The sequence below is a fragment of the Nicrophorus vespilloides genome, unplaced genomic scaffold, assembly GCF_001412225.1.
Source record: "Nicrophorus vespilloides isolate i.1.1-1 unplaced genomic scaffold, Nicve_v1.0, whole genome shotgun sequence".
Classification (NCBI taxonomy): domain Eukaryota; kingdom Metazoa; phylum Arthropoda; class Insecta; order Coleoptera; family Silphidae; genus Nicrophorus; species Nicrophorus vespilloides.
In genome coordinates this window covers 372,988-392,063 of record NW_017097600.1, presented here as the reverse complement: position 1 = coordinate 392,063, position 19,076 = coordinate 372,988, and the positions used below count along the sequence as shown (strand labels likewise).

At 32.9% G+C, this 19,076-nt stretch overlaps 5 protein-coding genes across 6 annotated transcripts; 3 read left to right on the top strand and 2 right to left on the bottom strand.

Moving 5' to 3' along the window:
* Nucleotides 1–3,825: 3,825 nt before the first annotated feature.
* On the top strand, nt 3,826–7,748 carry LOC108560511 (dihydroxyacetone phosphate acyltransferase). Its single transcript, XM_017918082.1, has 11 exons — nt 3,826–4,179; nt 4,234–4,410; nt 5,254–5,386; nt 5,463–5,666; nt 5,724–5,875; nt 5,939–6,572; nt 6,623–6,702; nt 6,807–6,971; nt 7,030–7,205; nt 7,266–7,330; nt 7,405–7,748. The coding sequence occupies exons 1-11, from the start codon at nt 3,994–3,996 to the stop codon at nt 7,461–7,463; spliced, it is 2,031 nt and encodes a 676-aa protein (XP_017773571.1). The 5' UTR covers nt 3,826–3,993; the 3' UTR covers nt 7,464–7,748.
* A 2,272-nt stretch (nt 7,749–10,020) lies between these two features.
* LOC108560516 (SAGA-associated factor 11 homolog) lies at nt 10,021–11,722 on the bottom strand. Of its 2 annotated transcripts, none has more exons than XM_017918088.1 (4): nt 11,450–11,722; nt 10,910–11,375; nt 10,605–10,813; nt 10,021–10,539 (listed from the first exon to the last, which is right to left on the bottom strand). In XM_017918088.1, the coding sequence occupies exons 1-4, from the start codon at nt 11,454–11,456 to the stop codon at nt 10,301–10,303; spliced, it is 921 nt and encodes a 306-aa protein (XP_017773577.1). In that variant the 5' UTR covers nt 11,457–11,722; the 3' UTR covers nt 10,021–10,300. The 2 variants fall into 2 exon arrangements, with proteins under 2 accessions (XP_017773577.1, XP_017773578.1); XM_017918089.1 differs by having other exon boundaries at nt 10,910–11,372.
* Nucleotides 11,723–12,266: 544 nt separating this feature from the next.
* LOC108560514 (nucleoredoxin-like protein 2) lies at nt 12,267–13,045 on the top strand. Its single transcript, XM_017918084.1, has 4 exons — nt 12,267–12,326; nt 12,424–12,588; nt 12,642–12,775; nt 12,827–13,045. The coding sequence occupies exons 2-4, from the start codon at nt 12,430–12,432 to the stop codon at nt 12,972–12,974; spliced, it is 441 nt and encodes a 146-aa protein (XP_017773573.1). The 5' UTR covers nt 12,267–12,326; nt 12,424–12,429; the 3' UTR covers nt 12,975–13,045.
* Nucleotides 12,990–13,950, bottom strand: LOC108560512 (60S ribosomal protein L12). The gene is made up of 4 exons (XM_017918083.1): nt 13,781–13,950; nt 13,588–13,661; nt 13,294–13,474; nt 12,990–13,236 (listed from the first exon to the last, which is right to left on the bottom strand). The coding sequence occupies exons 1-4, from the start codon at nt 13,815–13,817 to the stop codon at nt 13,031–13,033; spliced, it is 498 nt and encodes a 165-aa protein (XP_017773572.1). The 5' UTR covers nt 13,818–13,950; the 3' UTR covers nt 12,990–13,030.
* A 1,204-nt stretch (nt 13,951–15,154) lies between these two features.
* Nucleotides 15,155–16,694, top strand: LOC108560521 (cilia- and flagella-associated protein 36). The gene is made up of 7 exons (XM_017918094.1): nt 15,155–15,392; nt 15,467–15,531; nt 15,635–15,745; nt 15,808–16,034; nt 16,091–16,194; nt 16,256–16,371; nt 16,419–16,694. The coding sequence occupies exons 1-7, from the start codon at nt 15,290–15,292 to the stop codon at nt 16,683–16,685; spliced, it is 993 nt and encodes a 330-aa protein (XP_017773583.1). The 5' UTR covers nt 15,155–15,289; the 3' UTR covers nt 16,686–16,694.
* The last annotated feature ends 2,382 nt before the right edge of the window (nt 16,695–19,076 follow it).

The window sequence follows — 19,076 nt, the reverse complement described above, 5'->3', positions numbered from 1 at the left end:
TTTTCGGAATTGCTGGGCACAATCGTCAAAATTGGCATCCAATAATTACCAAAATAATTCTCGATTTTCACCTCTTTCACGATATCCAAACTCTTGATATGTTGCATAACATAAACCATATAATGATACTTCTTGATGGCATAATTATTATACAAGAAATCGCTCTTTGGTGAGAACGTTTCTTTAGGCATAGCCAAGCAAATACTAGGATTGTATTTCAACTCTTTACTCGAAATACAATTATATTTAGCCATACGTGTTACGCTAACCGGCTTATTAAATTTCATGGAAAGATCGTGAGGTTTCGAAAAAAGTTCATGATTCAAATCCTTTACTGTCTGATTGATAAACTTCTGCTGAGCGCTCAATTTCTTACCTTTAACATTCTTGAAATTAACCAATGGAATTGTGTCTAATTCGGTGATGGTTTTAAAAGATTCCTTGAATGTCTCAAACCACGAATCATATAACTTTTCGTATTTCGGTTTCACTTTAATTTCACCCAGAAGTTCGTCGATTTGCAGGCGAAATATATTGGAATTGAATAAGTTCTCAGTTTCACGCAACTGATTTAATTCATCTGCAGTGGGCTGCTTGTATAGAGCATAATTTGGTTTATTTTCCTTCTGCACTGGTTCTTGAGCTTCAGCCAAAACATTATCCTCACCAGATAACAATTTTTGTTTCTTCATTAACAGAAGCTTCTCCTTATAACTGCCTTTCCTTTTCTTCGGATTTATCTTGGGTGGTTCTACTTCACCCACATCTGATTTCTTTTCAGAATTTTCCTAAAATAAAAAAACAACAATGATAAAAACAATACAGTAACAAGAATCAACAACAAGAAAGACAATATATAAATTACAAGATTTGAAAATATAACCTAAACAACTAACATGATATTAACTAGTACATCACATAAAATAGATTATTTTAAACAAAAATGTATATAAACAAACAATATATATTGAAAGGTTTTATAAAAAGAACTTATATACCATTATTGTTATCTAAAATAAATTAAATTAAATGTAAATATATAAAGTTATTAAAGAAATGTTCTCAAAAGTAAAGTCAAGGATTTTCGTAAATTTTATATATTCAACTTACTTCCATATCGATATCCTTTATTTGTCCCATGGTTATTTAATTATTAACTGAACAAATATAAAATACATCGAATATTTATACACGGTCAACACTGCTCAAAAACACGTGGCTGTCATTTGTCAAAATAAAATTGAATTAAATGAACAAAATAATACCAGGTTCACCAACATAATGCACATACACTTTAACATACTGCAACCAAAGTTACATATTGAATGTGCATTATTAAACGTCTCAAGCCCGACATCCGAAAGACCGTCTATCGAAATCTCGACGTTTGAAATCCCGACAACAATAATCCCGACAACCATAGTTCGAAATCCCGACTATATCAAAATCTCGACAACCATAATCCCGACTGTATCAAAATCTCGACAACCATAATCCCGACTGTATCAAAATCCCGACTATATCAAAATCCCGACTGTATTAAAATCAATCCCGACTATATCAAAATCCCGACTGTATCAAATCCCGACTATATCAAAATCTCGACAACCATAATCCCGACTGTATCAGAATCTCGACAACCATAATCCCGACTATATCAAAATCCCGACTATATCAAAATCTCGACAATAACATTTTTAAATCTCGACAACCATATTCTCAACTACATCAAAATTCCGACTATATCAAAATCCCGACTATATCAAAATTNCGACGTTCGAAATCTCGACTGTATTCAAAATCCCGACTTTATCAAAATCCCGATTATATTAAAATCTCGACAACCATAATCCCGACTATATCAAAATTATGATTGTATCAAAATCCCGACTTATTCAAAAACTCGACTTTATCAAAATCCCGATTATATTAAAATCTCGACAACCATAATCCCGACTGTATCAGTATCTCGACAACCATAATCCCGACTATATCAAAATACCGACTATATCAAAAATTTCTACTATAATATTTTAAAATTATTTCGGAGCGTAGTCACCTTGTGCTACATTTTTATTATTAATAACAATAAATTATTAGTAATTTATTTGATATTGTTGAATTATTCATAATAAACCTTAACATTATCAAATACAATTAGATTATTATTTGTTGATCATTATTTTTAATAACAATTTAAAAGTGACTACGCTACAGAATAATTTTAAAATGTTATTGAAGACATTTTCCATATAGTCGGGATTTTGATACAGTCGGGATTATTGTTGTCGGGATTTTGATATAGTCGGGATTATGGTTGTCGAGATTTTGATATAGTCGGGATTATGTCTGTCGAGATTATGGTTGTCGGGAATTTGATTGCTACCGTACGACACAAGTAAAGACATACTTGTATCATCATAGATATAGTCAGTTCTTCTCATACCGCAATGGATTTATAAAATAATAATAATCAATGAGAGGATGACAGAAATGGGATCATAATTAACCCATACAATTTAAACGATCCAACCAAAGCAATCTTTTAAGAAATGAAAATTTGCTCCCTTTTCCATATGAGCAAATTCCCATTTTGTAGCGCACATGATGCAATTCTATACATTATATTTGTATATTGGGTAGCGACCGTAGCGATTGCATTGCATGAGTCAAATTTTATAGAATTTATAAAATATATAAAGTACATAAATTCAATTGATTTTTACAGCGATTTTTAAATTATCTAATTATTTGCAGATATCGGGATTATTGAATAACTGTATTCGATAAACGTTTTTTTTTAATTTCAAGATAATAGAATTATAAATGTATATTGATGTATATTATCTAATTCAAATAATGTTCAAAATTCGAGCATTCCGTTTTTATCAGTATTTAGTTAATACCATGACTCAAAATAAATCTCGTTGTCAAAAAATTATCAGTACATTTAAGATATAAACATTAACTTAATTCATGTTGCATTATACTAAGCGTATTTATGTATAAATAACAATTTAAAAAATTGCATTGAATAGAAATTGTCTAAGTTCTGGATCTTCAACGATTGCTTTATGTGAATTCAACAAAAAAATTGAAATATATCAAAATCTCGACAAATATAATCCCGACTATATCAAAATTTCGACTATATCGAAAATGTATACAATAACATTTTTAAATTATTCCTGAGCGTAGTCACTTTTAAATTGATATTAATAATAAATAACAACAATTAATAATCTAATTGTATTTGATTTATTTATTATGAATAATTCAACAAAATCAAATAAATTAATAATAATTTATTTGAATACAATTTTATTAATATAGAGAAACCGGTGGCAATCGCAAGCCCGACAATCGAAATCCCGATGTTCGAAATCCCGACGTTCCAAATCCCGACGTTCCAAATCCCGACGTTCCAAATCCCGAGTGTATCGAAATCTCGACGTTCCAAATCCCGGCTGGCTCAAAACCCCGACATTTGAAATCCCGACTATATCGAAATTCCGACCATGTCAAAATCCCGACTACCATAATCCCTACAATCAAAATCCCGACAGTGTCTTTTATTATTATAAATTTCTATAATAACATTTTTATGGTAGTCGGGATTTCGATATAGTCGGAATTTTGATTGTCGGGATTATGGTAGTCGGGATTTCAAGCGTCGGGATTTTAATACAGCCGGGATTTCGAACATCGGGATTTCAATAGACGGTCTTTCGGTTGTCGGGCTTGAGATATAGACCCAGAGAAACATTGATTTGAAGCTACAAAATTGGCGGACTCGCGCAACGCGATCCAACAGCTGCGTCGACGTCGTTTCTGTCAGCTGTCACTTGAACGCTCGTCGTCGGCGTGAGTTTGTCCGGTTTTTCTCCGCACTTTATTTACAATTTTATTTGAAAGTTTTCCACTTTATTATTGTTTATATTTATACACACATATATATTTATATTTTAAATACCATTAAACTCTCTGTGTACGATGATTCGAAGTGCTCTCGCGTTTAGAGATATCCTGGAGGATAGACGGAATGAGTGCAGCAATTTCTTATGGGTCTCTAGAGTCCTGAGCCCTTATGCGCCTTGCAAAGAGTACAGCAAGATCGGACCAAAACAGCACAAAATGCTCGTGCTGAAAAGCAGGAAGATCCAGGATCTGATCGATGAGGTGCGGCCAAACACGATTTTAAATAGTAAACATATAAACGGATAGATTTTCCAGATAAGCTTCAAAAGCGAATTACCGCCGAAAGACGTCGAGCGTCGTGTCAAAATAATTCTTGATGAAATCGGCTTCAACAAACATACATCAACCATCAGGTGGCTGGGATTGTTCTTAACGAAGGTTTGTTGTCGAGTTTGTCGTGGAATCTACTTCAACACAGACGGCATAGATCAGGTCAGGCTCAACAATATAATATACTTAATAATATTAGAGCATTTTATAGAAATTCATTAAAACATTTTTCAAAGTTTATATCTTGAAGTAAATAAGCGAATTCGGGTAATATTAACAAAAAAAAATGAACATAACTTCTTGGGACATTATTAAACTTTTCATTATAAGTTATTAATTTACTCTGTTATATTTCATTATCAGCATTTAAAATTTATTCAAAACGAAATGTTAATATGCAAATTGCGTCTAACAAATACTATTAAAGTATTATTTTTTTTGAGTCAATACGAGAAAATTAATAATGGATATTGCCAATATAGGTAATTAAACATAGACAAAAACCTTGAACAGTTATGTGACTGCAAACATTCAGGTTTTTTTTGTTGTAAAAACAATTATTTGCTTCTGTAACGTAATGGCCATAAATATTGCGTTATCGATTAATTACTCATTGTGAGATTTTAAAATATATGCTTTAACGAGATAAGTAATGAACGCGTGGAAAAAAAAATAATTATTTTTGCTTTCATCATAAGAATATTTTTTATATTTAGTTAATTATTATTTATCACATTGGCATAATTGAAAAAAGATATTCTATAAAAATTGCAAATTAAATAATTTTTCTTGAAAAATTTGTAAATTTTGTTTGTTTAGTTAATTTAATTATTAGTATTTTGGTGAATTTGGTGAACTTTAGTATAAAATTTACCCAATTTGTTTTATCTGAATCAATCACATAAATTATATGTTTCGATATTAAAACGTGTTTTAATGTAACGAATGTAAATATCTACATGATGTATTTGATATATGAAGATTATAAAATATCTAATTTTGTAGTTACGACGTCACATGGATGGTGGAATACCTGTGATTTATGTGCCGAGTCATCGAAGCTATGCAGACTTTATCTTGATGTCTTACCTTCTTTTCACATTAAACATCGAGATTCCGGCGATTGCAGCTGGCATGGGTATGAATCAACTTTTAACTACAAATTGTGACTTTAGAATGTGCGTATTTTATGTTTTACTTCATTTATCTTGAAGATTTTCACGGCATGAAGGGTATGGGTACCGTTCTGCGAAATACGGGCGCATTTTTCATGCGACGCTCCTACAACGATGACAACCTGTACTGGGATACATTCCGGCAGTATGTGCATCAATTGGTGACCAAAAATTCTGCGGGTATCGAGTTCTTCATCGAAGGCACTCGGAGTCGCAGCTGTAAATCGTTACCCCCGAAGTTCGGTTAGTAAACTATGGGTCCGAGATTATAACAATAAAGTAAACTTTTAATTTTCAAAGGTTTATTGACTATGATACTGAGAGCCTTTCTGACTGGAGAAGTGCCCGATATACTTTTCGTGCCAATCAACATCAGTTACGATCGCGTTATGGAGGAGCGCCTTTTCGCGTACGAATTGCTCGGTGTTCCGAAACCAAAGGAAAGCACTTCAGTAGGATATACATGAATGATTAAAGCGTTATGTTAATATTGATTTAAATCGATGAAATTGTAGGGATTTTTCAAATCGCTTAGCATGGTTAACGAGAAGTACGGCAGCATCTATATAGACGTAGGCTCACCGATATCTGTTAAAGATTTTTTTGGCTCCAGGCTGGATAAAACTAAAAATCATCTAATCCCACAGCATTTGCAAATTTTGGGGCCGTACGAGAAGAAAGAAATCTCCAGTTTTGCTGAGCACATTGTAAATGCCCAACAGCATCTGACTGTCTTGTCTGCTTTCAATCTGATTGCTACTGTATTGAACAATAATCTGTTAATGAGGAAGAATATTTTGAGACTCGATGAATTGGTGACGGACGTGATGTGGATAAGAAATATTTTAGATAAATTTGGTGCTTTGTCCAATTTGAAATATCCGCGAGAAAACATTATGGACGCTCTCGATGTACACAAAAACCTGGTTCAGATGGATGACGAATCAAATATAACTTTGGTTCAGGACTCGGTAATCCTTGCCGACGGTACCAAGTTTAAGGCGCACGCCCTCTCCGATGCCACTATGACACTGGCAGTACCATTCGTGATGCTTCAAATCTACGTCAATCCCGTTCTATATTACACGATCAACCAATCAATTCTGGTCACCATCATCAAGAACTACGAAACGCACCTTGTATCCAAAGGTACATTGAGTAAAATTTGCCCATTGAATTCTAAAATTTGATTATTCCAGATAGATTATATGATGATTACGTTTTTCTGCGATCTCTGATGTCCAATGAATTTGTATTATTCGAATATAATAATAAAAAAGTGAGTATACAATTTGAAATTAGTATATGATAATATTTTCTTTAATATTCTAATACGTGTAATTTGAATAATTGGAATATACATATAATACAGTTGTTTTCTAGGATTTTTGGAAATCTCTAGAATCTTGCGTGGATTTAGAGGCAATATCAAAATTGGACGAGACGACCTACGGAATTGGTAAGAACGAGAAAATACAGGACCTTTTTGCCAACCTACTGATGCCATTCATACAAACATACTATTTAGTTTGTATCGTGATAAACAATGTAATTATAATATAGACGCATGGGAATAATTTAACTTAATGATTAATTTGTAAAATAGGTGAATATTGATTCTTGCCCGGAAAAGAGAATATTGCGAGATTCGCAGGAGCGGATAGAGCGTATAGCTAATTCAAAACCCAACCAATTTGTGCATCCTTATACACTGAATCTAGATAGTATTGGCCACTGTTTGAGCATTCTAGTCAAAATGAATATTCTATATAGAGAAAGAGTGTAAGTGCATTAACTAAATCATGAGAAATTGTTTATTACTTTGTATCGATTTTGTTTTAGTAAAGGAGAAATGATGTATAATACAAAACCAAATGTAATGCTAGTCAATATGATTCGAAATATGGGTGAGAATTTATATTTTATATTATCTTATTTAGTGTTTTTTTTTTCATTTTTTGTTTTCTTTATTTTGTTTCAGAGAAATACGTGCCACTGAAAGAAGATCTTCAGTTGACCAGTTTTAAGAATAAATTATAAATATGGTGCTTATTTATTTCTTTTTTTATATATACTTTTATTATTTTAATTAAAGTACATTACGATGATATTAGTATAATAGCATCATGCCTTTCTTTTTAGTATTACTTTGATATTTAGTTTCTATTAGCACTATTCATTTTTGTTACAAAATAACACAGTAGCGCATCATGACTTTGTGAGGCCCCATATTGACCCTACTAAGAAAATCATAACGTATTTTTTTTTTCATAAAAAGTTGCGCCCGTCTAACATAATCATGAAATACAACACAATTTTATTGGTTTTCGAGTTATTAACAAAAATCCTTTTTTACATCAAACAGCGATTTTTAAGAAAAAATATTTTGCGCCCAAACTACAAGCAACTAAACTACATATATACTTTAGATAATGGCCTGTATTTTCGTATACATGAGGTCCCAGAAGAATGTTATACATGAATGTTGATCTTGAATATACACATATTAAAATTAGCATAAATATTGGTTTGTAGCTGCAAAGGTTGTCTTCATAATTAATTAACAAACTTTGGTATTTCTAATGATTTGGGAAAATAACGTCTTCGAAAATGACCTGTATTTTTGTATACACCAACTGTCAGAAGAATTTTGGACATTGATGTTGATCTTAAATATAGAGATTGAAATAAATGTAAATACAGTAGCTACTATAGCTTGGTCAATTATCATACTTTGGTAATAGACAGTTTGGAAAACAACGTTTTCGAAAATGGACTATATTTTGGTAAGCACTTGCTACTAGGAGAATATTGAACATGAATGTTAATCTACAAAGTACATAGATTAAAATGAGTTTAAACGTTGGATTCAAAACAATGTAGAATAAACAAGAAATCCACTAAAGACAGTAGCTGTCACAATGACAGTTTGTTCACTCTTCCAAACGTAAATTTCTACAACCAATCAGAAACGACCGTTGCTAGAAGCTCATATACCTCCTCGCTACTCCTAATCTTCTAGTGCAAATCGAAATTTTGTGTCATTTTCGAGACTCAAGGGGGGGAGACTTGCGTTTTGATTCGCGAAAACGGCCAACACATTAATAACTTAATTAATAATTTTATAGCAAACGAAACTGAAAGAATTATTCTTTAAAACAGTAAATTTTCTAATATATATGAATATAACCAGTTATTTAACTATTGCTGTATATATTTTTTCAATTTGCTGCATTACCTTCACGTTTTTTTTTTTTAAATTAATCGATTACCACTCGTAATAATTAAACAATCGAATACGCAAATTAAAGACAAAACTACAACATTTCCAACTGCCGGCATTGTGGTTTGGTCAGTACATCTACTATAAGTGCTGTCTTCGAGTAGCCTGCTATGATCTGTAGAAATTAGAAAAAAGTGAATAGGATTGTATTAAAAATTGCTGTATCGGTGTGATCCGAGTTTTGACGTTTTTTTTTATTAATTACAAAAAAAATACGTAACTTAAGTTCCATTTCATGATTGCGTTAGATGGGCGCCACCCTTACGTATTTTTTTATGAAAGAAAATTTACGTAATGTTCCTTACGTAACTGGGAATAGACTATTTTTGCAATTTATTTTCAGTATTTCCTGAATGTCTTGTTCTTTTGATGAGAAACGATTACACAGAAATTACGCAATTTTGTTGCTTTTCATGATTGAATAGGCGCAGTAAGCGCGCTCATGGGGCCTTAAATTAAGGGGCCTCCAAATATCGACAAAAAAACGTTATGATTTTCTTAGTAAGGTCAATATGCGCTACTGACAAATGACATGTTTCAATTCAATTGTATGAAAAGAAATAGATTTTACAAGAAGAAAATAAAAATATCTGTAGGAACAGGCTTTTATTGTAGACTTGTTCACATATGAAAACAAATAAAAAAATAAAACGTATCAGTAATACAATAAATTATAAGTGTAAAAAACACATTTTCCTGAGGTAGTCGGCATCATAAACATAACATACACTTTTAATACTTAGCGTCAAACATAAATTAGAAAATACAGAAGTAAGTAGTTGAGAATATAATATACACATACAACCATTTCAATTCAAAAAATGTACAATAATACACATATATGTGCATAGTTCCGCTTTGATTATACTTTTATATACAAAATTTTATATTGTTGTTTTAATAACATTTATACACCACCTAGTTGGCATATTATATCTGGACAGGGCAATAAATGAACTTTACTAATAAGCGATTTAGGCGACACTGATATCGGGCAGAATAAGTCATTATCTATGAGAATATTTGAATTCTTAACATTTTTAATTGAAAAATACTAATATCAATTCAATAAATAGTCAACGAATACCAGCCGAAAATGATATTGTCAAATATAAAAATGTAACATAATGACTTAGTGTAATATGGCGCCGATTAATTTTCTGCCAGATTTTTGTTGAAAACTTGCTATTATAAAAAAAATCGACAATATATTACCAATGACCTTTTTTTGTGTAATATTGTTGAATTACTTTATATACAAGTATCAACATTTGTAATAATAAATTACGATAACTTGAGAAAAAAAATCACAATTAATTATGAAAAGACAAGATAAACATGACGAACTGAGTCAGTAGTTATCAACATTATCCGATGAGCAGTTACATAAATTATCGTGGATAACTGAATAACGTTCATGAATATTGTTGAAAGCTGGCAGAGTTCAGTGTCTAATCGCTTTCGGCTATAAACCAATCTGTTGTCACAAGAATGGATGGACAGAGACGCCTCATGTGGCGTACGATTATTCCTTTATGTTGACTAATCGGGAATTGAAGGAAAAATGAACGCAGGAAAACCGCGAAGCCCTGAATCATTCAAGACTAGTGCTCGGCGATGTCCTGTCGCGCTTATTCTTCTTATTCTTGTTTTTATCCTTCTTGCTTTTGTTTGAATTGGGCGTGGCAGGTGCGCTGACATCGACAGGCGAAGAATGGTTCGAATTGTCCTGCAAGAAGTCTTTCAGGCTAACATCACCATCCTCGTCGCCCTCGATGTCGACTGTGGTAGTCTCAATTGGCTCAGTCTCGCTGATCAACTTTTTAGGCGTGCCTGAAAGACGACACACACTTTAGTCGCTTTTTAGTTCTTTAGATGCGACAGGAAAGAATGAGGACCTTTTCCTTTCTTGTTGCCGTTCCTGTGCTTCTTCTTCCGCCTCTTGTCACCGGAGTCATCGAACTCATCGTCGCTAGGTAGCTCGCTGTACATGTTGCTATCGCGATCCTTGTTGTTATTGTTACTATTGTTATTGGCGATCCTTCTGCTCGCGTTCCTCGACCTGCTGCGTCCCATGCCCAAGCAGGCTTCCAAATGTGGCGCAAACCTGAAACATTAAAACAAAAACAATTCATCTAAAATAATTCTTTCATTCGTTGCGAGATACTAAAATATAAAAGAAAAAATAATGAGGAAATGTAACCTTGCGGCCACCACGGCCCTATCGCAATTGGGACATTCGCACTCCTGCGTCTTCTTCATGTTGTGTTGGCCGAAGATATCAACGCTGGTATCGTTTCCAATGTCATTGCAGGGAGATCCGTCGCCGTCCAGATCGAAGGCGCGCGTCTTGTACTTGCGGTGCGTGTCGAAGATGATGCCTAGCGTAAGCTCGTCAATCATGTTGACCAGGAAGCGTTCTGTCGCTCTCCGCAGCGTATCCTTGTCGTTCACGATATCATGGAAATCGTCGTCGTGGGTGAACGCCTGCTGCGGCTCATCCGCTGCCATCATTTCAAATCTCCCGCGCTTCCCGCCCCGCCGCTGCACCGTCGATGACGTGCATAACCTCACTTCCTGTTCAATTTCTACTGCAGACACTTGCATACAAACCGCCGCCGCCTCCGACCTACCAAAATATTCCACAGCAGCTGCTGTACGCCAGACTACTAAAACACGGCACCTCTTAAATTTTGCTATGACTTTTTAGTAGAGACGGATAGAGCGAAATATAATTAATAACCTTTCATCTAGTGGTTTATTAGGTGATTCGTTTGTGTATGGTGATGAGATGTATATGATTTTTTTTTCAATGCTTTTTATTATGAGAATATTGACACAACAGTGGGGTGGATGTATGGATGTCCTGTCAGGCGCAACGTTTTTGATTCCTTTTCACATGTGCTACTTTCCCCCGCGAACCCCGACTTTTTCTACTAGCCCAGAAATAAAAGCTCAATTCATGAAATACTTGCGAATTCTTCGCAAAGCTTCTGACATTACTGACTTCAATTCCACAAAATAGAGGGCGCCACGTGCAATCCTCGCTTAATTGTTAAATATACTTTTTTACGAATACGCCATATATAATCACGTAACATAATAATGTTATTAAAACCTTGACTTCAGTTAAATATGTTGCATATAGCATTTATATATTTAAGTTAGTTTTTAATAATTTTGTAAACTAAATCTCCGTATGCAAATTAGTAAATGTTACTATTATCAATATTCATTAACCCAGCGCTTCCAAAACGTTTTCGTGGTCAAGTTGTTTTTATAATTCCCCATTATGACTCAATATTTTTTAAAAATATTTCCTTACACCTTAACGTTGATTAAAGCTTAATCTAGAAATAATGATGAAATTAATACTAATAGCTACTAAGTTTCATATTTGCATTGAAAACTTGCTACTTTAGAATATAAAATATTTTGGACAAGATTTTTGCTAAGAATATTATATCATGACGTAAACCAACAAACTTTTATTTATCAACGGAAAATCAATTTTGTATACCTGCAAAATGTCAGTTTATTTTTTTTGTAAACCATTCTTGTCAAATGAATCAACGTATATTTTTCGTCGTCTGTACACAACGCAGCCTGAAGGGTTAAAAGTACATAAATAAATTCCTGAAGCTTTAATATACCTATTGTATCTCAAAATAATTTTCTATACAAGATTCATACTGTTTTTTTTTTTGCATTACACAGAAATTAATGGAACATTTGTCTACTGGTACATTGCTGAATTGCAGCGGAATAAAGGTGGAAGCTGCAAAAGCATTCAAAAACCGAAAAATCATAGCTTATTACTTTTCGGCGTCATGGTGCGGTCCATGCAAGCAACTGTTGCCAAAAATGAAGGCCATCTATAAAGTATATTTATTATGTTGATAATTATTTAGGTATTAACATTGTTGTACATATAGGAAAACAAATCTCGCAAATCTGGACTTGAAATTATTTTCGTATCTTCGGATACTGCAGCTCCAGAAATGTTGAAGTACTTTCAAGAACGACATGGCGGTTGGTATGCTGTACCTTTCGAGGATTCCGGCGGAGAGTATTAAATAACTCCCATAGAATTTAAACTAGTTCGTTTATCTCATTTCAGAATTTTGCGACAAATCTACAATATAACATTCATACCACAAATCATTGTAACAAAAGACGACGGAACAATAATATCACGCGAGGGTACCAAGGATGTGGAAGAACTAGGCATAGATGTGCTTAAGGCGTGGAATCCCAGTTCCATCTAATGAAAACAAATTATAATTTTATTTTTTTATTATTATTAAACCAAGATAATAAAAGTCTATTCATCGGCGACTTCTAAACTGCCGTCATTGATTTCGTCAATAACGTCATGTGGGTTTTTGCCATCGATGGTGCAACCTACCGATTGGGCAGTTCCCAAAACTTCCTTCACAGTTCCGCACAATTCGCGGGCCATGGAACGTGGCCTCATCTGTTTGGCGATGCTCAAAACATCGTCAAAGGTGATGTTACCACTGTGCTTAACTATAAACATAAAATGTGTTAAAAATTTACCAAAGAAACATGTAATTGATCACATACTGTTCTTCTGCTTCTTCCTGTCACGTGGGGGTTCCTTAAGAGCCTTAATAATTAAGGATGCGGCGGAAGGAACAACAGAGATTGCTGCTTGTCTGTTTTGAATTTTCAGCTGGACTGTGATCTTCAGACCTTTCCAGTCTGCGGTTCCCTTGGCAATATCATCACCAATTTTCTTTGGGGACTACACAAACAAAACAATAACAACCATTCAATCCATGTGTTTACAAAAATCTGTCCAAACCTATTTGAGGTTATGAACGTTAAAATAATAATAAATGAAAATGTAATACTCACCAAACCTAGAGGACCGATCTTTGGGGCCAAGGAAGAAGTAGCACCTACTTCTCCACCAACGCACCTCAAGTATACTGAAATAAAAAACAAAACAATCAAAAATATGACAACAAACGCACGGCGATGGAGGCGCAAATTTTGCTGAGGGTCGTTGAATGTTTGGATGTAAATGTATTATCTCCATAAAGCTTACCGTATTTAATTTCAGTGGGATCGAATTTTGGTGGCATTTTGGCACGTTTTCACTGCACTTGTAAATAAAAAAAAGGCTTCTTGGAGCCGATGTTTGTGGATTCCGTTGGGAAAAAGAACGACCTGTCACAAGGGAGGCCTCGAAAAGGAAGTTTTTAGCGCGTCAAATTGGCAGCTCCATCTTCAAATCAGGGACGCCAACCTCTAAACAAAAAATATATACAAGTAAACAGAAATAAATTTAAAAATATAACTAAATTAATGGGTCGCGTGTATCACGAAAATCCGATACGAAAAAATTGGTTCAATCCTCAAAAAACAACCAAAAATTGTGGGGGCCGATAAACCCGAAAATAGTAGAAAAAGGGCCAAGGCGATAAAAGAAATTATTATGGTTGCTTATATTATAAATTCCGAATTCTTCTTTTAATTATTAAATTAATAAAGAGATTTATATCATTTTTATTATTGATATAAAACTCTTTAGCCCGAAAGTGGGTGTTTAACGGCCTCCACTATTTTTATTGGTTGCTGAGGATCGAACCAACGACCTTTCGTATCAGATTTTCGTGAAACAGGCGAAAATCCGAATTAAAGGTGATCAGTTCGAAAATCAGTTCAAAATCATGTTGCACATAGGGCCTCACAAAGCCGTTTTTACGATTTGTTTAAGTATTTCGTGAATTTCTCGACAATCCCTTAATATAAATACATAATCGACTACACAATTGAAAGCTGAATACCTCACCTTTCCAACGAGCCTTTTTGCCTTTGAATAGGATTTTTTTGAAAAAAAAAAAAGGATTTTCATTAATAACTCGAAAACCAATAAACTTTTATTGCATTTCATTCATTTATGAAAAAAATTACATAATGTTCTTTACGTAACAGGGAATAAACGTTTTTTGCGATTTATTTTCAGTTTTTCGAAAATTTCTCGACAACTCCTTAAGATAATTACATCATATGAAAACTGAATGTCTCATCTTTCCAACGAGCCGACTAACATCTTCGTGCTGTCTCCGAATCGCTATTTCGATGAGATCCGACGAAAATTACGTAATCGAATTAAGGGGCCTCAAAATCGCCAAAAAAAAAACTATGATTTTCTTAGTAGGGTCAATATGGGGCGCTACTGTATATCAATTATTGAAATCTGATATTTTATAACGTATGTCATTAATACGCTGAAATGAACATGCACTTAATATTGATTTATAAATGTTAAAATTGCAATTATTTATCTAAATACATTGGAATTTTCATAGATGATGACCTCGGGTTAAAGTACTTCCGTTGATGGTAATAATTTTCATGGTTTTCACGGATTCGACCATTAAATATGTAGGTAAATCGATGGAACAGGCAACAGGAATGCGGCATCGAACCGCAATACTGTTGTGAATTTCCGTTGCTGTTCCCATGGAGACTTTTCGATTCACACACGACTTGTCCGCAGTATAAGGAACAACGCAATTGCTGCTGGTGTACAAGAGAATCAGTATTGGAGATGGCTGAAGAGGACTGCTGGGTATTCGACTCGCTCGTCGCCTTCCTCAACGGTCCCGTTTGGAACGCTCCGCTGCAGAGCTTCATCGAAGAACGATCTCTAAGTTAAACACAATAAATAAGTACTTTGTATTTATACATCATTTTATTTCTTTGCTTTCTCTCGTCAACAATGCAGTTTTTGAGCCAAATGATGCCGAGCATCCAGAATACAAAAAGGCTTTCGATGACTTCAAGAATCTGGTAAATATATATCACTATCAAGTGGACATTTAAAAATATAAAATCACACATGAAGCAAACATTTTTGTAATAACTTGTTTTTTCTATTACAAAACGAAATTAGGTTGATTTCATGCTGGGTAACTTCATGGAGGATATTGGGATATCACCGCAGCAATTTGAAGCTGCATGCTTTAGGGGTGCTAAAGAAGCGGTTCCTCTCCACTTCGATCCGGTGAGTATACATTAAAATTCAAATTATGAATTCTGGTTTATTGTGAATTGTCATATGAATAGAATACTTTTGAGCAAATATGGGCAGCCAACGATTACCAGATGTTCAAAAGGATGATGGCTCAGAAGAATGTTGAGCTACAGCTACAAGCGCTTGAATTAATCGAGCACAAATACGGAAAAACTCCAGAACTGTTTATACCAAAAGGTAGGGAAGGCGAATCCTCTGCGGCGGTGGAAATCGTCAAGTCCTCAGATTTAGAACGAGAAATCCTGGAAGAAGTCAGCAAGTAATAAGATTTAAAAGATGTAATATGTTAACAATGCAAATTTGATAATATTCAAGGCAATTTCCAATAGAGAAGACGGAAGAAGTGGAGGTGGAAGAAGAAATTAATTATCTGCATAAAGAAAAGTTCAATTTGGAGGAAACTTTGAAGAAAACTATTGGTATTTGCAGAAGTTTAACGTTATTCTGTTTCCATCAAAAATAATTATTTAATTTGTGCAGAGGATAAGTTGACAACACAGAAGGCGGTTCTAGAGAAACAACTGGACGAAACCGATGAAGAAGAGGAAATGATAAAACCGGAGAGAACTACTTTTGACCTAAAACAGAAGCAGGAGGTAAAGATGAACAATATACGAGTTTCTGAATTAATTTGTTATTGAAGGTCGATAATGTTGAGCTGAAGAAGCGACAGGATTACTTGAGAACGCAACGCGACAAGTTGGTGGCACTGAAGAAAGAAGCAAGAAAAAAGCATCTTGATGATGGAGGAGAGTTAAAAGGTAAGAAGGTGCGTCCTAAATCTGCAAAAGCAGCCGAAGTTTTGATGTCTTCAGAGCCAGGATCTCACATCGAGCCGCAAAAGTTAAAATTACGAAAGGCTTTGGTGCAGAAGCTAAAGACGGAAGTGGTCGGAAAAAATTCCAATTAAATTGTTGAAAAAAATTGGACGCAAGAAAAGCATAATATAATAAAATAGTTATTATTGCAGGTTTTCTTGTAATATATTGAGGTCAGATAGGTTACTTAATGAATTAAAATACTGTTATTTCTCACTGGTCTTTAAAGTTTTTGAATTTTAGATTGTTAATTCAAGGCTTTACAATAATTAAATTAGAAATAATGACATATGTTTATATAACAAAATTACATTTTATAAAGTAACTATGCTTGATGTATTAATAAATTGTTAAAGAACAACAACAAATTATTTGATTACTTACCTTACACTTAGTTGAATAGTAAATAGTAAAAGTTAAAGGAATTATATTTTTAGGGCAATATAAACAACAATTTATTTTATTAAGACATATTTATTACAGATTTCATTTAGTTTTACATCTCTCTTATATATATATAAATACATATATGCATACATATACATATATGCATGTTCTTTTTATTAAATAAGATAGGAGATTCATATTAACAGGCAGTTCATCAGGAGAGAAGAAATACAAGAACAAATCTTTTTTCTTTACTTAAAACGGTAAGAAGAGACAGAGAAGAGAAACAAAATATTGTATGTCAGTGCGTTCGGGAAGAGTGAAAACAGTAATAAACTTTTCAAAACAAAAATATACTGCTTAATAATAATTTTATAGTTTTTTTTTTTCAATAACATTTTCAGCTCACAACGTATAATAGTAATTATTTTCATTTCGCTTTTTTTTTGTTGTTGTTGAATTTTTGTAATTAAACATATATTTATTTCTAAATAAATAGAAATTGCTCTGTTTTATTATATTTGTGCATTATTTATATTCAATATTCTATTAATTTAATATTTATATATACAGGGCGTCCCATCAATTGCTTCTCAAGTTATAATGGAACAGAAGAGGAGGGATGGGAAGTGTTTTGTAAGGGAGGAGTTTCGAGAGAAACAAAAGTGAACGCCACACACTTAGATTTTTTTTTTATTATTAATTACATTATTTTCATGTGTTTCATTCAATTATATACTTTGTTTTCGTATCGTTAAGAGCATGATTTTTAATGGATGCCAACGGGTTCAAATTCACTATACGTAAGATCATTTCATCAGTTGATTAACAAATATATAAATATATATAATAAAATAACGAGGAGGACGAATGATTATGAGTTTTGAATATCCGGAAAGAAGTCGTAAAGAAATTGATTCTATTTCACATTAGATTACGCATTTTCCATTCTTATCATATACTATATAATTTTTATATTAGACTAGCAGCACATTTATTTTATATATCATATTAATAATTACTCACTACTCGAAGAGCTAATGAGAAATAAGAAAAGAGAAATTAAATACATTCATGATAAGAGATGACTATAATCAACTGATGATCCTTAAAAGAGCTTTCGGGGGGAGAAAAAGGCAACGGGAATAGACAACAAAAACAAACAAATTTAAACAAAAAAAAAACAGCCGCGCTGCCAACCTTAAACTTAGTTACTTAAGCAAACTAAAGTATGTGTTCTATCCTCAGGAAGGATATAAATGCAAAATGATAAGTAAATACAGGTAAATAAAACAAATGATCCGTACACGTCATGAGAACAAAGTTTAATTTATTTTTTTTATTGGTTTGGATGGTAAATGGAATCGATCAAAGTAGTCTTCGAAAAGAAAAAATGTGACATAAAATGTACTTTTCTTTTGATTTCGCGAAGGAGGAAAGTAAATGAAGTGTGTGTGTATGTGTGTGTTGAAATAATAAAAGCAGCAGTCGAAACAGAAATGTTTGCTTCAAACGAGTAAAAATCAAATAAAAAAAACACAAAGTCTTCTTACACAATCAAATGTACATATATTACTTATCATAATATTCCGTAATTATTATTAAGTTTTTTTTTCTCATCATCTTCATCGATTTTACATTTATTCAGTTTCCTTTTTTTTCTTTACACTATGAGAAAATAAGAAATAGTTGAATTATTTAAAACGAAAACATCCGAAGATTATAAATAACAATCTTTCTTGTTCACATATAATCATTTTTTGTGCTATATAATTGTATGCTATATATATATAATATTTATCCATTTAATATACACACTACATTCAACATAAAATAAATATACTTTGCTTTTTTTATATATATATACATATATATATGCATATGTATTTATGTACATAAATACATACATATATTTATATGTATAAATAAAAAAAATCTTTTCTTTAAATCAATGAAACAACATAAATAAAATTTTATATATAAAAACATAGGTGAATCCATCAACGTTGCGCATAATAAAACAAAATAGAGAGGAAGAATGCAAATATAATATTATTTAAGGTATTACAAATCACAAATTCACATCTTCTCAGAAA